The sequence below is a fragment of the Takifugu rubripes genome, chromosome 11 (assembly GCF_901000725.2).
Source record: "Takifugu rubripes chromosome 11, fTakRub1.2, whole genome shotgun sequence".
Classification (NCBI taxonomy): domain Eukaryota; kingdom Metazoa; phylum Chordata; class Actinopteri; order Tetraodontiformes; family Tetraodontidae; genus Takifugu; species Takifugu rubripes.
Genome location: NC_042295.1, coordinates 7,426,962 through 7,445,917, shown reverse-complemented (window position 1 = coordinate 7,445,917; position 18,956 = coordinate 7,426,962). Strand labels below are relative to the sequence as shown.

At 40.5% G+C, this 18,956-nt stretch overlaps 2 protein-coding genes and 1 long non-coding RNA gene across 6 annotated transcripts; 2 read left to right on the top strand and 1 right to left on the bottom strand.

Moving 5' to 3' along the window:
* The first annotated feature begins 468 nt into the window (after window positions 1–468).
* On the top strand, window positions 469–3,312 carry cryba1a (crystallin, beta A1a). Of its 4 annotated transcripts, none has more exons than XM_029844061.1 (6): window positions 469–573; window positions 943–998; window positions 1,071–1,189; window positions 1,820–1,961; window positions 2,315–2,454; window positions 2,719–3,312. In XM_029844061.1, the coding sequence occupies exons 2-6, from the start codon at window positions 960–962 to the stop codon at window positions 2,864–2,866; spliced, it is 588 nt and encodes a 195-aa protein (XP_029699921.1). In that variant the 5' UTR covers window positions 469–573; window positions 943–959; the 3' UTR covers window positions 2,867–3,312. The 4 variants fall into 4 exon arrangements, with proteins under 4 accessions (XP_029699921.1, XP_003968427.1, XP_029699920.1 ...); XM_003968378.3 differs by having other exon boundaries at window positions 2,312–2,454; XM_029844060.1 differs by having other exon boundaries at window positions 1,790–1,961.
* Window positions 3,313–5,991: 2,679 nt separating this feature from the next.
* On the top strand, window positions 5,992–18,868 carry cpda (carboxypeptidase D, a). The gene is made up of 21 exons (XM_011608454.2): window positions 5,992–6,786; window positions 7,110–7,357; window positions 10,435–10,577; window positions 10,649–10,818; window positions 11,167–11,546; window positions 11,639–11,830; window positions 12,052–12,219; window positions 12,430–12,539; window positions 12,671–12,773; window positions 13,080–13,222; window positions 13,299–13,468; window positions 13,566–13,868; window positions 13,979–14,174; window positions 14,414–14,549; window positions 14,625–14,771; window positions 15,237–15,335; window positions 15,417–15,478; window positions 15,589–15,720; window positions 15,820–16,005; window positions 17,240–17,342; window positions 17,496–18,868. The coding sequence occupies exons 1-21, from the start codon at window positions 6,137–6,139 to the stop codon at window positions 17,720–17,722; spliced, it is 4,068 nt and encodes a 1,355-aa protein (XP_011606756.2). The 5' UTR covers window positions 5,992–6,136; the 3' UTR covers window positions 17,723–18,868.
* Window positions 9,995–17,036, bottom strand: LOC105417066 (uncharacterized). Its single transcript, XR_964902.2, has 4 exons — window positions 16,917–17,036; window positions 16,671–16,744; window positions 15,501–15,682; window positions 9,995–10,089 (listed from the first exon to the last, which is right to left on the bottom strand). It is a non-coding gene; the product is annotated as an uncharacterized lncRNA (long non-coding RNA).
* Window positions 18,869–18,956: the final 88 nt, after the last annotated feature.

Sequence of the window (18,956 nt, the reverse complement as noted above, 5' to 3'; positions counted from 1 at the left end):
AGATATCTATCTATCTATCTATCTATCTATCTATCTATCTATCTATCTATCTATCTATCTATCTATCTATCTATCTATCTATCTATCTATCTATCTATCTATCTATCTATCTATCTATCTATCTATCTATCTATCTTTTAAAATCCTTATCAGACATTATATAATGATTTTATTTCTTTATGTGTTCAGTGTGCTCCTCATTTTGGGATTTACTGTAATTTCTGTTCCTTGTCTCTCATTTCATGCCAATTGCAAATGACAGAGATCTGCTTGCTGCACCAGGGTGTGCCAGGACTTAGTCCAGCCTACTAGTTAAGGGCCATTTGGAACTTGTGCTTATTTGCACTGGGCACGGTGCCCTCCATCCAGTCCCACTGTGGTGCACTAATGCTCAGCAGCTCAGTCCTGAACAATGAGAGTTGAAGCAATGTGCTGACTCCTGCCCTGACCCACAGGACCTCCTGCTTTTCATCACCAGCATGTATAAATAGGTTGGTTTAGTTTGGGGTCAGGACATCATTTCTGTGGAGCCCCCCTGTGCGCACTGAACTGCTATTCTTTGGGGCTGCTCAGGTAAGCCCTCCATCTCAATGCATTCAGACTACAGAATACAATAGTCCTTCACATGTTTGTGTCCTTTGTCTTCATGGTTTCTGCTGAGCATGATATATTGAGACTGAGGCCAGCTGTGCAAAACCATAGACACACTGACTAAAACATTGTACTGTAACTCCATCTAGCAGTGGTTCCACCCTGTCACAGCCATCACACCTAATGCACACAAAACATATGCAAAATGAGTCACCATTGTAAATACTATAAAAGCTAATCTCTAAAATGGTGTTAAATGTTTGCATGTAATGTTGGTGCATATTTCTCTTCTGTGTTATTAACAAACATTAACTGTAATTGATTCCTGTCTCCCCGGTCTGTGCCCCACAGCAGTAAAACACAGCAGTATGGCTCTGAATAATCCCAACCCACTGGGACCATGGAAAGTGAGTGTAATGACTTGATTAATCTGTTGATGTCAAAAAAGCATGTACATACATCTTATTTCTTCTTTGCAGATCACAGTTTATGACCAGGAGAACTTCCAGGGAAAACGTCTTGAATTTACCTCAGCCTGCCAGAACATCATGGAGTGTGGTGTGGACAACATCCGCTCTCTGAAGGTGGAGTGTGGCGCGTAAGTTTACTGGATTTTGTAGAATTTTAGGGATTGAATTTCAGATTGACGTTGCACAACCCCCCCCCCCCCCCCCCCCCCCCCAAAAAAAAATAAAATAAAATTTGGAAGTCACATGTGGAGTGATAGCTGTAGTGATTTGAAAGTCTTTGATCCTGGACCCCTGCAGTCTACATGATGAAGCGCCCTTGGGCAAAACACTGCATCCTAGATAACCTTTGACGTGATGCCATGAGTAGTGTGATTGGTTACTTCTCCCAAGGAGAAGGTGGCAGTTTTTAATGTTATGGTCTAATGTGAAACGGAAAGATATTTTAAAGTTTGTCAAAGTTGCCCAGAAAGGTGCTTTTCAACAAGCAAGCCAGCAGCAAACTTATATTTACTGTGGATCCTGTAATGACCCATGCATACTACAAGTGCCTTTGAGCCAGAACCCCTTTTTATTATAGATATAAATAACTGTAACAAGAACATATGAGTGAGAAATGTAATAAATATATTGTGCTGTATGTGCTCACATCAAAGCCTTTTCACTTAATGACACCCATCTTTGATGCTCTTTATGTGCTCTCCATGTTCTGATTACTTCTCATTTGTGAGTCTTTGTGTCCATCTGTGTGTTGTCAACAGCTGGGTCGGATATGAGCACTCCAGTTTCTGTGGACAGCAGTTTGTGTTGGAGAGAGGAGAGTACCCTCACTGGGAATCATGGAGTGGCAGCAATGCTTACCACATTGAGAGGATGATGTCCTTCCGCCCAATCTGCTCTGCTGTAAGATTCTGCTCCCCTCTGTATATACTTTCCCCCTTTCTTCTGCCAGAGCTTCCTTTGGCTGAGAGCGTGCTCTTACTTATTACAGCCGGTAGTTGCAATTGCAACAGTTTAAGTAACATAATCTGAAATTTACCACTCTTTTCTGTCACTGAACAAGGGAATGATTTATGATTATTACACATATAAAGTAAAAACAAGTCAAATAGCATTGTTAGCAGACGTGTTGACTAATGGCAGATTTAAACACATTTCATCCTCAAGTAACATTGCTGTAAATGAATAGTTGTCGTTAAAATGCATGTTGAGCACTGCTGGACTTTGTCTTTCATTGCATGATGCACTCAAAGAAGCATAAGGACTCCAAGGTAGTGCTGTTTGAGAAGGAGAACTTCACAGGATGCCAGTGGGAGATAAATGATGACTATCCCTCGCTGCAGGCCATGGGCTGGGGCAACAATGAGATTGGATCTATGCAAGTTCAGAGTGGATCGTAAGTTTTGACCATTGCACTATTTTGAGGATCACCCCTCCAGTTAATTCTCACCTCATCTAAAGGCATCTTAACTGAAATATTCAGCAAAGCTTTTTTTAAATCAATGCAAATTTTACTGGTATAAAATGAGTATGTTTTCCCCAAGAATTATACTTTTGTGACTGTTTAAAGTCACAAAGTAACAGTATAGTGCAGTGTATGAGGTGTTATCTGTGGTATTTGATGAATGTGTCTTCATCTCCTTTATTCGTCTGACTATAGCTGGGTGTGCTACCAGTTTCCTGGTTACCGTGGTTACCAGTACATCATGGAGTGCGATCGACATGGTGGAGAGTACAAACACTATAGAGAGTGGGGCTCACATGCTCAGTCCTTCCAGGTGCAGTCACTGCGTAGAATCCAGGAATGAGGGCTCTCCCCAAACCTATACCTTTAAGTTGACCTCCTCCTACTCCAGCGAGTCCTGTCCTCCCTTTACCTGCTCCTTCCAGGCCTCAGATCTGTCACCTTTTTTGTGAAAGGACACCAATAATCCACGGTGCTCCTCAATTTACTCCAAATGTTTAGCACACTTTTGTTTTATTCTGTTGCCACATATGATTGAATAGAGGAATGTGATGAAGAGGAAGTTGTAGTACTGGGAGAGGCAGGATGAAGCTCCTCAATGACACCCCACTGAGGACAGAAGAGGAGGGGTTCAAAGGCCTCATAGCAACAGTCTGGCCATGTCACTTGTAATCATTGCTCCTCATACCCAAGCCTCGTATTTGAAGGTAAACATGGTGCTACAGGTGATCAATAAAGAAGACATGGGCAACATAAAATAAAAGAACAATAAATATATGCTATACTTCACCATTCTCAGTTATTATTTATTTTAAAATCTATGGTTTTCACAGTTATATACTCTCCTGTGCATCATGCCTCCATCTATCACATTGTTGCATGTACAGTGAGTATAGAGGTAATATACATCATAATAACATTGTCTTGTCAACTTGAAATTCTGGGAAATGTGATTCAATACACCAAAGCCCAGGCAGAACAAACAATTATCCTTAAAATGGGTTTAGAAGCAAACACTATATCTATGCATATACAGTGCCTTGCGAAAGTATTCGGCCCCCTTGACAAGGTTCAAGGGGGCCGAATACTTTCGCCACTTTTGCCACATTTCAGGCTTCAAACATAAAGAGATCAAATTTTAATTTTTTGTCAAGAAACAACAACAAGTGGGACACAATCGTGAAGTGGAACGAAATTTATTGAATAATTTAAACTTTTTTAACAAATAAAAAACTGAAAAGTGGGCCTGCAATATTATTCAGCCCCCTTGCGTTAATACTTTGTAGCGCCACCTTTTGCTCCAATTACAGCTGCAAGTCGCTTGGGGTATGTTTATATCAGTTTTGCACATCGAGAGACTGAAATTCTTGCCCATTCTTCCTTGCAAAACAGCTCGAGCTCAGTGAGGTTGGATGGAGAGCGTTTGTGAACAGCAGTCTTCAGCTCTTTCCACAGATTCTCGATTGGATTCAGGTCTGGACTTTGACTTGGCCATTCTAACACCTGGATACGTTTATTTGTGAACCATTCCATTATAGATTTGGCTTTATGTTTTGGATCATTGTCCTGTTGGAAGATAAATCTCCGTCCCAGTCTCAGGTCTTGTGCAGACTCCAACAGGTTTTCTTCCAGAATGGTCCTGTATTTGGCTCCATCCATCTTCCCATCAATTTTAACCATCTTCCCTGTCCCTGCTGAAGAAAAGCAGGCCCAAACCATGATGCTGCCACCACCATGTTTGACAGTGGGGATGGTGTGTTCAGGGTGATGAGCTGTGTTGCTTTTACGCCACACATATCGTTTTGCATTGTGGCCAAAAAGCTCGATTTTGGTTTCATCTGACCAGAGCACCTTCTTCCACATGTTTGGTGTGTCTCCCAGGTGGCGTGTGGCAAACTTTAAACGAGACTTTTTATGGATATCTTTGAGAAAAGGCTTTCTTCTTGCCACTCTTTCATAAAGGCCAGATTTGTGCAGTGTACGACTGATTGTTGTCCTATGGACAGACTCTCCCACCTCAGCTGTAGATCTCTGCAGTTCATCCAGAGTGATCATGGGCCTCTTGGCTGCATCTCTGATCAGTTTTCTCCTTGTTCGAGATGAAAGTTTGGAGGGACGGCTGGGTCTTGGTAGATTTGCAGTGGTCTGATACTCCTTCCATTTCAATATGATTGCTTGCACAGTGCTCCTTGAGATGTTTAAAGCTTGGGAAATCTTTTGGTATCCAACTCCGGCTTTAAACTTCTCCACAACAGTATCTTGGACCTGCCTGGTGTGTTCCTTGGTCTTCATGATGCTCTCTGCGCTTTAAACAGAAGCCTGAGACTATCACACAGCAGGTGGATTCTATTTATCATCATCAGTCATTTAGGACAACATTGGATCATTCAGAGATCCTCACTGAGTTTGCTGCACTGAAAGTAAAGGGGCCGAATAATATTGCACGCCCCACTTTTCAGTTTTTTATTTGTTAAAAAAGTTTAAATTATTCAATAAATTTCATTCCACTTCACAATTGTGTCCCACTTGTTGTTGTTTCTTGACAAAAAATGTAAATTTGATATCTTTATGTTTGAAGGCTGAAATGTGGCGAAAGGTTGCAAGGTTCAAGGGGGCCGAATACTTTCGCAAGGCACTGTATATGTCCATATAGCCATAATATAAAGATAATTAGGCACATATTTCTCCCCATGACTTTTAGTTATGTAAGTGACTGCTTTGACAAAAGAGTTTTAGAGGAATAAATGGGCATTGACTATCATCAGCATATCTGCATTTAAAAAAAAAAAAATCCATCTTAATCGTTCATATACTGGGTCATGGTTTCCTCTCCTCTCCTCTCCTTTCCTCCTCCTCCTCATCAGGCAGACTAGTTATGCAGATTCTTGTGTGGTTTTTCTGCTTCTCCCCCCCTCCCTTCTGTATTCATTTACAGGTATCGCCGCCTTCGGAGCTGCATGATGACCTCCGGCCCCGCTGACCCACTCGGCCGCGGGCTTGTATAAATAGTATATTTTTGTATGTGTTTCTGTGCCTGTGTTCCTGTTAAAGGGGAGTTTTTCCTTGCCACCGTTGCTTGTCTGGGATTAGGCCCTGGGATAATGGAAAGCACCTTGAAACTATTTTGATTGTAAAAGATGCTATATAAATAAAGATTGATTTGATATGATTTGATATGATTTGATTTGATTTGATTTGATTTGATTTGATACTGACTGTAGTTGTATCAGTCTGCTTTGAATCAACTGGGCATTTTTAATTCCTGTCCATATTCAGTTTCTCTCAACTTCAGAAACGCATTTTTTTTTTTTTTTTACCCTTTTCTGCTCTTTAATTTATGCTAGTCTATACGCTCTTAGAATGTTTTTCTAGGTCCCATTTCATTTCGATAATTCCTCCTTAATTCTTTCCAATTCTATTGATTTTATTGAATGTCCGCGGTCCACCTTAAATGTTGACGTCACAGCGAAGCCCCACCCCGGCGAGATGAACGGAAGTAGATTTGGGACTTGACAGGAAAAATACGCCTTAAACTGAGCAGAACAAACATTTAACAGCAGCACGTATTTGTTCATCAGATTCCGTATGGTACAGAAGTAGAGGACATAACAAGATGAAACACACCCAGAAGCTTTTTTTGACCTCGTTGAAACTACAAATGCTACTTTCCCCCTTTCTTCTGTTTCTTTTTTCCACACTTGGTGACGCCAGACTGCACCGGACGCGAAGCATCGGCCCCGTGTCGGAGATAACGGTAGAGACTTACAACAAATACTACAATTACAATGATCTAACCAGACGTTTGAATGAACTGACTGGGAGATACCCTCATATCGCTAAGCTATTGAGTATAGGTCAGTCTGTGGATGGAAGGAACCTCTGGGTGATGCGGATCACCAAAGACCCCAATGTGGACTCACCTTTGAAACCCAAATTTAAATATGTTGGAAACATGCACGGCGACGAAACCGTGTCCAGACAGGTGTTGGTGTACCTTGTGGATTACCTATTGACTAAATATGACGTGGAACCGCGTATTTCTGAGCTGGTGAACAACACGGATATTTACATCATGCCCAGTATGAATCCCGACGGCTTTGAGAGGTCCACAGAGGGGGATTGCCTCGGCGACAATGGAGGTCGCGGCAACGGGAGACAAATCGACCTGAACAGACACTTTCCTGACCAGTTTGGTGGCACCACCACCAATCCTAATGATGTCCCGGAGGTCATGGCTATGATCAGATGGATTCAAGAGAACAAGTTAGTCTCTTTTTCAGTGTACACACTTTCAGGCCAGTTCTCAAGATGTATTCCACTGTGTGCAGCTGTTTTAAAGCATTATTTTAATATTTTAAGATCTTTCAGTCTGCACTTTAGAACAACAACTCTTTATTTTTTAAGTCCATATACTAAGGAAATAATTAGAATGCACCAGTGAAAGAGACAGCTATCTCGTATTTTTAAAAAAAAGTATTGTTTTTACAGTTCTTTTTGTCTGGCTGATTGTACTGACTCCTACACAAATGGGAAGATGAACCCATAGTTAAGGGTGCTGCATCTAAAATGTTTCATTGTTTTTCCAGTTTTGTGCTGTCTGGAAACCTGCATGGTGGGTCAGTGGTTGCCAGCTACCCATTTGATGACTCTGCTTCCCACGAGCAGGAGGGCCACTATAGTCAGACGGAGGACGATGGTCTCTTCCGCTACCTGGCCCTGGTGTATTCCCGTAACCACCCGGTGATGAGGAATGGGCAGCCAAATTGTTCGGACAGTATAAATGACACCTTTAAAGATGGTATCACCAATGGGGCACAGTGGTATGACGTTCCAGGTAAAATGTTACATATTAGATCAGATTACATTAATCTCTGTCTCTGGTTTAAACAAGGAATTTCAGCAGTTTGGAGTCATCCAAACCACCATTTGCGGTTCACTTCCTGTTGTCTTGGAAAGTCAGAATATGAAATTCTAGTCAAAACCCAAAAGACTGTAATCTTTCTTTTTTTTGGGCCATTTGTCTTCTTTTGGTGCTGGGTTAGAAATGCATCCAAAGCAGAAAAACCAAACAGTCATGCCAACTATCAAAAACGGCCTAAATGGTTCTTCAGGCACCCTGAAAAAGACACACTGCTTTTTATTCAGAAAACATTCTTATCAGCCCTTATGTTAATCAGTAATGGCATAATTGTTTAAAACTGTTATTCACAGAGTTTGGAAACAGGCAGTTATTGGTCTTTTCAGAATACATTTTGTTCGAACAGCCAATTTCCTAAATTAAAACGGTCAGGTTTTTCATCTTGACAAATTAAAAGGGTAAAATCAGATTTTTGCTTCCCAAAGTACAATGTGCAGAAATTATTTATTCTTGCTTTTGTTGATCTGTAATTTTTAGAATATTGAACTCATTGATTCATTGAACAGCCTTGAGAGGTGAAATCAGAGCAGAGCAAGAGCATTCCCATCCATTAATTTGGTCAAAATTTATCACAGTTAGCATTCCTACAATACAAGACTAGTTCCACTTAATCACGTTTCTGCATTTGATTTTTTTGTGCTGGATTTGAAGCTGTTTCAAAGATCTGGATGTGCAAAAAAAGAAGAGCTAGTTGCTGCATGCATGTGTGAAACTGTCTCTCTGAGAGATTCCACAGACACGTTCCTTAGTGATGGTACATGATACTATCAGGTAGAGAAGGGGGGGTTCATCAACAGGCGTGGGCAATCGCATGCAAGAGGATTTATAGCTTTGTTGCTCATTTCGATGAGGAAACATTGTCTTTGTCATTGTCTAAATACATCCTGTGTCTCCTGCTCTCTGAATCATGTGAGCAGAAACCTGAGCAGGCTGTAGTTGAAGCTACGTGGATGGTGGTAATAACAGCGTGTAGCTTCAGGTTACTCTACTGGTTTCCCTCTTAAAATTTCAGCATAGTTGAGGAGGGACTTTTCAGTTGTCTGGTGTTTTTTACACTTGCAATCTGATGCTTTTGTAATTCCAGAGGTACTATTTGGTTTTACAACTTCTATTTCAAGTGTTTTTGTTTCACAGTTTTATAAAAAAAAGAAAAAAGAAAAAAAAAAGAAAATATATATATATATATATATATATATATATATATATCAGTGCCTTTTTTTTTTTTTTTTTACTATTATCATTATAGCAATTAAGTCTGCACACATCTTCACAATCATTAATCATCTTTTGTCCTTAATTACAACTAGGATAGGATGTGATCAGTGTTCCATCTCAACATTTTTCAGTGCATCCATTAACCATTAAAAAGAAAGTACCGGTAATGCTTAATCATTAACTTGGGTAGAAGTCACCCCATGATCTACATAAATCTTGGCTTCAAACGTCACCAAAAGTATTAAGTTGCAAATCGGTGATAGGTTTATCTAAAACATACTTATTTGGTGTTTTATATTGTAGTGTCTTAAATTTAGTATTCAGGCAAAGACATTTGTGCTTGTATAGAAGCTCTATGCAGGTCAGAACTGGCATGCTTGAGGTCAAGACATGAGCTAGTTTACGGAAAAAAGCATGGGCCCATCATGAGTATGAGCTGAAATGTCAATGCTAAAAATGGGTTCATGGCAGATGCTGGAGAGGACAAAAGAATAAGAAATTCCCAATATAACTGCTAGAACATAAGTATTGTGTATAGGTAATTTAAACCTGTTTTGCTCCACTCATGCTGCACCCCTTTAATCTCTCTTTCCTCTGGCTTTGCTTTTGGTTCTTGACAAATTCTGGGTGTGTTATCTTATCCGGAAGCAAGGCAGGATTTACTTTCTGTGGTCTTTTGGTGACTAGGATGTATTTACTTTGCTGGATGATTGCCAATCTTGCAGCCAAATGTAGAACAGTCACATGCTGTCTGGTGCTTGCATTTTATTAGTGGGGGATATTTCTTTAAGGTTAAGTTTGGTTTGGTTGACATAGCGCCCCACTGCCTTTGTTTGCACTACAGGGAATTAAGGTTCTAAAGAAATACTCTGACACATCTCCAGGCCACCTATATGCAGAACACGTTAAGAGGGCAGTGGTTTAATTGTTTTCTGCGAATGTTTCAGCCCATCAGTCATGGATTGCATACCTGTTGTTTGACCACGAACGAGTCAGATGAACAGATGGCTGTTTTGGAACATTTGGTAGAGGTGCCAAGGATTAACATTGTGCCTTGAATCCAATTGTATTTCCAAGTGTCCTTACATTTGTTGACCAGCCCCTTGATTACATAACATAATTATGTTATTTCGGAACTCGGAATATTTTAATATATAAGACTACACAAGTGTTAAATACAGTAGTCCTTACTTTATAGCCCTAATAGATATGCAGCGTTAAAATGCTATTACAGCCTTTGGAATCCAGGCTTTCTGCATCACAACCCTAATGGTTGCTACAGACTGAGAATGTCTGTGATGGTGTAAGCTTGTGTGCAAAGACCCAACAAACATCACTCTTGCAGTTTATTTGACATCTTCAGTATTGACAGGCAGCTGCTTCCTTTGTTGGATTTGGTCTGCGGTCACCACCTCCAAACCTCTGCTTACTTCCTGTTGTTGTACAAATGGGACAAAAAAACAGGTGGAAACTGTTACAATCATTACTGTGTGTAGTGGTTCCCAGTAGAACTTAGTATAATGACCATTGTGAGTGCTTTGCAAGGTGTGTTAACGCCGTTAAAGGATGTGTGTTTTAGCATGGTGCACTCCCTCAAGCACAAGCACAGGTGCACAATGTAAAGATGATTTGTAATCTGTTCAAGTAGAAACAGGTAAATATGAGCTTGTATGTTAGTACAAAGCAAAAAGATGGGGAGGAAATAAATTTGGTGCCTGTTTAAATTTTAACCTGTAACATCATTAGTTTACTAAACTTGTTGTTCACCTGTTATGTAGGAGGGATGCAAGACTACAATTACCTCTATGGAAACTGTCTGGAAATAACCTTTGAACTGAGCTGCTGCAAATATCCTTTGGCCACTGAACTCCACAAGGAGTGGGATCTGAACAGGGAATCTCTACTATCTTACATGGAACAGGTAGAGTTTCTATAATATTGATTGAGGCTAGTGATACTGGTTCATATTATGTAACTTATGCTCCTTTTCAGGTCCATATTGGTGTCCATGGCTATGTGAGAGAGGCAATGAGTGGATTTTCTCTTAGCAATGTCAACATTATGGTGGAGGGCATTGACCACAACTTCACCACAGGAAAATTTGGAGAATACTATCGCCTCTTACTTCCAGGAGCATATAACATCACAGCTGCAGCTCCAGGGTGAGTAGTACAGTTGATTCTCCTTCATATTACGGAGTTTAATAATTTGAGTTATACATTTAATGATGTCACCCTCTAAAACAGTGGTTCTCAAACTGTGAAACCATAAAGCTTAATTGCCCAGTTCCAAAACAGTTTCAGCCACAGTTGCTAAACTACCACAGTCATTCGCTCTTTTATCAGTTACAGTGTAACTCACTGATGTGAAGAAAATGTTTTTCAAAAGTTTCTGTGAGAACAATTTCCTGGTAGGGAGGTGAAGCTTTTGTGTTTCTTCCTCCTGAAGGCTTTAACATGGATGCAAAACACTCATGCATTGGTGTTTTTTGTTCGTTTGCCTTATCACAGGTACATATCCATGAAAGTCGACAATGTTCAGATCTCAGCAGGCAAAGCCACAGAGCTTAACTTTACGTTGGCACCTCTGGTCGATGTGGGCAGCACCTCTATCTCAAAACCCACCAGCACCACTCCCAGCCCAGCTGCCTCTCCACAGACCCTGGTGTTTCCGACACCAGGAAGCAAGAGCAGCTCTCCGTCTCTTAAGCGCGAACCCATCCAGCCCCAGGAATTTCGCCACCACCACTACGCAGACATGGAGTTATTCCTACGCAAGTACAACACTGACTTTCCCTCCATCACTTATCTGCATTCAGTGGGACGCTCTGTGGAAAACCTTGAGCTGTACGTGATGGTCATCTCAGACAACCCCAAACAACACGAGCAGGGTACCTTTTCATCATTTTTACTGGTGTCCACCCGAGGGTCATGTGGTTTAACGCACATTCACAGAGTAGTATTGTCTTTCTTTCAATGTCAGGCGAACCAGAGTTTAAGTACATAGCCAACATGCATGGCAACGAGGTAGTTGGCCGAGAGCTGATGCTCAACCTGATAGAGTACCTGTGCCGCAATTATGGAACAGACCCAGAGGTCACCAACTTGGTCAACAACACCCGCATTCACATCATGCCCTCTATGAACCCTGATGGCTACGAGGTCGCCATTGAAGGTAAGAAATGTCTTGTGTTAACTGAAAACCATTAAAACCCTCTCTTCAGCAGTGTGCATCATGTAGCTTTGTGTTTTTGTTAAAAATACTAATATAGACCAGAAGCTGTGCATGATGTAGAGCTGTTTTAGTGATCATAAGTAAAAATGGTGCATTTTTATTTAAAGGCTATGTTAAATGGTTATGTTATAGATCACTCTTCAGTTTTACTTTCCTTGCAGGTGATGTGACGGGTAACAAAGGGCGCAACAACAGCAACAATTTTGACTTGAACCGCAACTTTCCAGACCAGTTTGTCAACATCACCGATCCCAGACAACCAGAGACCATAGCTGTGATGAACTGGCTGAAGAGCAATCCCTTTGTGCTATCAGCCAACCTGCATGGAGGTGTGTTGATCCTGGCTAATCTGGTGTTTGCAAAACTTTTGTTTCTCACTCATTTAGTTTTCAAAGTGAATCTAGGCCGGTACTTTTAGATTTTCACTCTTTCAGTAAATATTAAGATAGATTTTGAATTGTCAACAGTTTAATTGATTTTCCCTAAAGCCATCTTTTTTTTTTAAATTTACATTTTGTCTCATCTTGTCCTAATTTTAGGCTCCTTGGTGGTGAACTACCCTTATGACGATGATAAAGAAGGAGAAACACGGTACAGCCAGTCACCTGATGACAGAGTCTTCAAGCAGCTGGCCAATGCATACTCACAGGTAAGAGGATACATTTTTTGTTGTTTCCTGCCTGAATAAGAATGGACTAATAGAAGCTGTTGGCTTTTAGAGAAATCTGTGGAGGGAGAAGAGAATTCTTTGTTGAGCTCTCTTGTGTGATGTGTGTGCAGGAGAACTCTCTGATGCACAATGGACACCCTTGTGAGGACCTGTACCCAGATGAATACTTCGATGATGGTATCACCAATGGTGCCAAATGGTACAATGTAGCCGGTATGTTCCAACCCCTTTCTAGTTTGTTAGGATTGAGAAACTACTAACTAAGCTGAGTCCTCCTGGTTTTGGTCCTTCCAGATTAATAGTTTTGATTTCACTCACTAGTTCCAGTAAATACAACATACAGTAGTTTTTCTGACTTTTTAAAAACATGCTCTTATGAAATAAAAAACTGAAGTAAATCTTCACCATTTAGATTCTATATGGTTTAATCTTAGCAACCTTTTTTACTGTTGTAACCGTTATTTGACATTTGCATATCCTTCAGTGGCCAAATTACAACTTAAGATTTTGCATGAATAGGTGGAATGCAGGACTGGAACTACTTGAACACCAACTGTTTTGAGGTTACCATTGAGTTGGGTTGTGTGAAGTACCCCAATGCAATGGAGCTACCAAAATACTGGGAGCAAAACAGACGGGCTTTAGTCCAGTTTCTACACCAGGTAATGAAGTCTTGTAATGTAACCTCTTTAACCAGTCTGTGTCAATTTAGGTTTATTCAGGTATGTGTGGTTGTAGGTTCATATTGGCATAAAGGGAAGGGTCACTGATGTTAGGAATGGTGCAGGAATTCCCAATGCGACCATTAGTGTGGAGGGGATTGCCCACAACGTCACCACGGCTCGTTATGGAGACTACTGGAGACTGCTGAGCCCGGGAACGTACTCTGTCACAGCCTCTGCTGAGGGGTGGGAGATATCTTCTATAAGTTTAAGAAAAAACTGAATTTAAATTTGGACCCATTTTGGATTTTTCAGATTTTTAAATAATTTTTTTTTTACCCAGGTATGAATCTTTGAAGACCTATGCCACGGTTTCAAAGGACAGTGCAGAGATGGTTGACTTCAGGCTGGCGCGTGTGCATTCAGATCCAAACAGCCATCATATTGTTGGCCCCCAACCCACAGAGAACCCATCTGAGATTGAGTTCCGAAGCTTAATCAAGGATCTTTCACGAGGCCAGAGTTTGGAACAACTGGTCAGGAACACAGCCACAGAAAACAAGTTTCGCTACCGACGATACAAAGACCTATCTGGTTTCTTAAGAGGCCTCATGCTCAACTTTCCTACAATTACATCTTTGCGCAGGTACCAGGGAGTTTACCCTCCCCTGTATTTGGTTCTTGCTTCTCATTTTTTGAGTGACATATTTATATTAGTTAATTCATTCATTGTCAAATATTGTCTTCTCTGTTAAGTTTGAGCCAAAGTGTAGAGTTTCGGACCATTCTGGCTCTGGAAATCTTCAACAAACTACAAGAACCTGAACCATCTAAGCCCAAAATCCGATTTGTAGCAGGAATTCATGGAAATGCCCCAGTAGGCACAGCGCTGCTGCTGGAGCTGGCAGCTTTCCTTTGTATCAACTATGGCAAGAACCCAAACATCACTAGGGTGAGTTCCAGCAAATCCAGCATTTTGTTTTAGCCAATTTACACAAGTAGTTGTAATTAACAATTACCGGAGCATCTACGTTATATATGTATAATTCAAGTAAGGCAAGGGACCACTGAGAGTTTTACCTTGATTATCTTTACGTTGTTGCATATGAAATATGTACTCTTAATTTTAAAAATAGGGGGAAATTGTATCATTCAACCTTGTTTTAATTGGTTAATCATGTCTATTTGCAGCTGATCAATGAGACTCGGATTGTAATTGTTCCCTCCATCAACCCAGACGGACTGGAAGTGGCTGTCGGGAAGCAGTGCATTTCCCTCCAGGGAAAGACCAACGCCCATAACAAGGATCTGGACACAGATTTCTTTGGTCAGTTGTGGTTGTGTGTGAGTAGAAAGGATTGTTGCATCCTGTAGGAAGTTCATCTGTTTTCTTCCCCTTTAGGTAATGCATCTCAGCGGGAGGTGAAGGTGCAACCAGAGACCAAAGCGATGATGGACTTAATTCTGGAGAAGGACTTCACTCTCTCTGTAGCTCTGGATGGAGGCCACCTTGTGGTCACATACCCTTACGACAAGCCAGTCCAATCCGGTAGCATTTTCATTCTCACTTAAATAAATCGGGTTTATGTTGGAATCATTAAAATGTTTTTGGTACTCAGTCCCTGTGATAAATCCATGGCCAGGTTTATGTCAAATCTGACTTTATATTAATTATTATAGATATAAATGTCCCATTGCATACAAGGATCCATCATTTATTTTTTGTATAAATTTTACTGTTGAACCTAAAATAATTCACTCATTACAGGGTTCCTCTTATGTCAATGCAGCCCAAATATGTTATTGTTATACTATTATTGATCACATTAATCAATAGAATTAGTTGTCAATGTTTCTGATTTCTGTTTCCAAAACTTATCTTCCACTAGTTTCATATTAAAATTTTTAACAAATGCAGTCATGACACATTTTCCACATTAAAAAAATGTTTTAAAGGACACATTGAGCAGTACACTTTGAATCTCATGAAACAAAACTTTTTTATGGCTTCCAGTGGAAAACGAAGGCATCTCAAAACACTTGGCTACAGTTTATGCCAACAACCATCCCAAGATGCACCTTGGTGATACTGAATGTTCCAACAATGGCCAAAGTATGTTTTTTTTGTTTTTTTTTAAAGTATAATTAACTTTAATGTATAGAAGATAACGAGTACACATCTTTTTTCTAATAGCTAATATCCTCAATGGGGTTATGAGGGCAGCTGAATTGGACAGTCACATGGGAAGCATGAAGGTGAGTGCAACAACTACAGCACCTGAATGGTTTCCAGCGTTGCTGCAGGTATTTATCTGTAGGTTTTAGATAAGAGCAGTCTGCCATCTTGTGTCTCCATGTTCCCCCAGGACTTCAGCATGGACTTCGGCCACTGTCCTGAAATAACAGTCTACACTGGCTGCTGTTTGTTTCCCCCGGCTGAGCAGCTCGCTACTCTGTGGACTGAGAACAAGAAAGCTCTCTTAAGTATGATAGTGGAGGTAAAACACAAGCTTTTTATCAGCACTTTAAGAGATGTGTAGCCTTTTTTTGCCTTCTAATCATCATTTAAACTGATGCTTCAATTCTCCTCTGTGTAGGCCCATAAAGGTCTGCGAGGACTAGTGAGGGACATGAGTGGAAAGCCCATTGTCGGGGCCATCATTATTCTAAATGGAGGACTGAGAGTCTTTACTACAACGGGAGGCTATTTTCATGCACTTTTGGCCCCTGGCAACCACAACATTGAAGTAGTTATGGATGGATATCAACACTACCACCAAGAGGTAGAGTCAATGCGTCTGAATAAAGAAATATTCAAGCAGAATTAAACACAACATAAGCAACAGCAACATCATCCCACACTTATGGAATACTACATTATTTCGATAGCCGGCAGGCTTTCGGATACCTCCAGCTTCATGTGAGTGTTACATTACCATTCAAAACAACAACCGGAACAACAAATGTGAGATCCTGGAATCTTGCTGAGGAATGTTCCATTAGTCTATGTCTATAATGGGTGGAGGCCGAAGGACACAAAATCTTTCCATCACCTCCACCTCTCCATTAGGCCATTCTGACATTTGAAGGGCAGGATAGGCCAGCTCTGCAAACAGATGTTCCTTGATGTGACGCCCCAACTCCAGACTGTAAATTCTGGGCTTCCCACATGGATTAAACAGCAAAGGATCCACCACTGTATGATAAGTTTGCTGGTATTCCGGTACAGTGAATCCGTGGATCATCAGCGTTCCGTCCTGACATTTTGAGACACTGTTGGGGGTCGTCTTGTCATCTGCATGGGCCAACGTAAGCTCTGGAAGAACTGCAGCGTTCCTTATGTACCTCTCATGCAGGGGCTTCTGGGAATCTGCCCCGTTCCGCTCAAATTCAACGTCCAAGTCAAATTGTGGGACCAACATATATTTCCGCTCTTTAATCGTCTCACCATATTTCTTAGGACATCGAATACTCTGTCTCAAGCCATAGGGACACATGTCATTCACTGTAAATCAAAACAACCTGTAAAGACAGGAAAAGTCTTTAACAGCAGCAGCTTTTAAACTGTTTATCACCTCTTAACAGTCATTTTAGGATTAATGTTGTTTTTGTTTCACAAAGATGTGACTTGCTTCCTCTTAACACTTCCCCAGTAACATTTAAAATAGGAATAATTTGAGTTTTGTCTATTTACCTCGTGGTGGATTGTTGAGTAATTTTCCATAAACCAGCAGTCAAATCCTATTCTAGGAGGACAAGGCAACCTGCAGTGCCTTCTAAGTAGCCACACCTGCCTGTGAGGGCTGTTAATGAGGTATTTAGCAAGCCAACAGCAGCACTTTAGCAGGGATTTTAAAGCTGTTTGGTTCCTTTTGAGGGGAAATGCCGAGAGAAGCTGATGCTTTGCTACGTTGAGTTTAATTGGTTCAATATCTATGTTACCCATGTGAAACTATTAAAAAAAAATATGATGACATCAAATGGAAGAAAATGAAGGATTTTTCTTTTGTGTTTCAGGTGCAGGTAGCTTCCGACGAGGCTGCTAACAATATCATCATTGAATTAGACCTGGACAATAGCCTCTTTGGTTTCCGCAGGGAGTTGGTGGTGGCTGGTGCAGGTAAAAGTTAAAATCCTGCTGTTGAAGCTTGTATATTGTGGTTGAGACTACAGCTTCTAACATTTTGTTGACTTTGGAAGAAGAAACTTGATTGTTGCCACTCAGAGTGTAGTGTGTTGCAGATAAACTCAGGTGTTCTCTCCGTCCTTTCAGCAACGTCCATGACGGCACTTGTGGTGACAGGGTTTATCATCTGGTGTGTGTGTACAGCCAAGTCGAATTATCAAAAAGATGGCTTCCATCGCCTCCGGCAGCACCAAGACGAGTATGACGATGAGATTCGACTCAACTCCATGGGATCCAAGAAGTCACTGCTCGCTCATGAGTTTCAGGATGAGAGTGAAAGTGACGAGGAGACGCTGTATGCAAACAAAATCTAACACTGCTTTCCTGTTCGCTTTAGCATTTTGGACAAGAACAAATGAGCTCATCTTTGTATCTCAGACTGACAGGCTCTCTGCCTGACTGGATCGGGAGAAAATAACTTGGCAAAGATGATTACAGGGTTCCAGCCAATTGTCTCAATAAACCTTGATTTTGAGTCTTGCACAGTCTCCCGATAATATCATGCATTTTCTTATTTTCGTATGCGATTTTGGAAACTTTAGCCAACAAATCACTGACACATTGAAGTGTCTGAGCCTTTCGCAGAACAAATCAATCTGTGCCTTGGCTTCTTTGCAGTTTTGAGTCCATCCTGGCCGTCATGTGTGATGGTAAGCCACATTTTTATTTATGTACAGATTTGTTTTGGGGAATTTTGAACGACTTTAATGGAGTCTATGCCTGTGTTTGTTTTTTTCATTTTAATATTGACTTTTATTTCACTGGTCATGCCATATTTATCTGTCCATACCTGTCCAAGCAATAACTGTCTACAACATGATGTCCAAACCACAACTGAATTAAGGTGGTGTAACAGATTTGCTAAACATGATCCAAATGTGAGCTACAGTAGAAGGTAACTGAATTTGATTTGTTGTTGTAAATGGCAAGATTGTCATGTCTTCAGATTTTTATCACAATCTGTAGAACCTTCATGATGCAAAGCAGCAGATACGAGTGAAATAATGCCCTATATTTTTCTGATTTCTCCTTGATTTTACATTTGACTAAAATATAGATTAGACAAAAATGAAGGACATTCTGAAAGGAAAATGAGGTGAATGATGTGCAAAGTAATTTTATTTCAGGAATTCAGAAGTTCTTCACTGAATTATAAAATTCAGGTTGTTAATTGGCTGTTTCTCATAGTCACATGCACTCTGCACGAAAGAATTTGCCTCAATTAAATGAGATTGAAAAGGCACAGCTGTCACCAGCTGATTTGAGTCTAAGTTTGTAAAGAAAGTTATTTCTTTTAATGTCTGAATGTGTGTGGTTGGATTTTTGAAAAATGTACGTGTGCCTGGATGACAGATTTGTTGGAATTTTGTATAAACTGAAGTCAACTGTAAATGTTTGCATTTGTGACCGGAAATTTCATGTTAAACATGAAAATGATTAAATAAAATCTCAGCTTCTTATATGCATGCTTCATGGCATTTTGTTAAAAATAATGTCAATACAGTAGTGGTGAGTAATTTTACTATTCACTCATAGGTTTCAGGAATG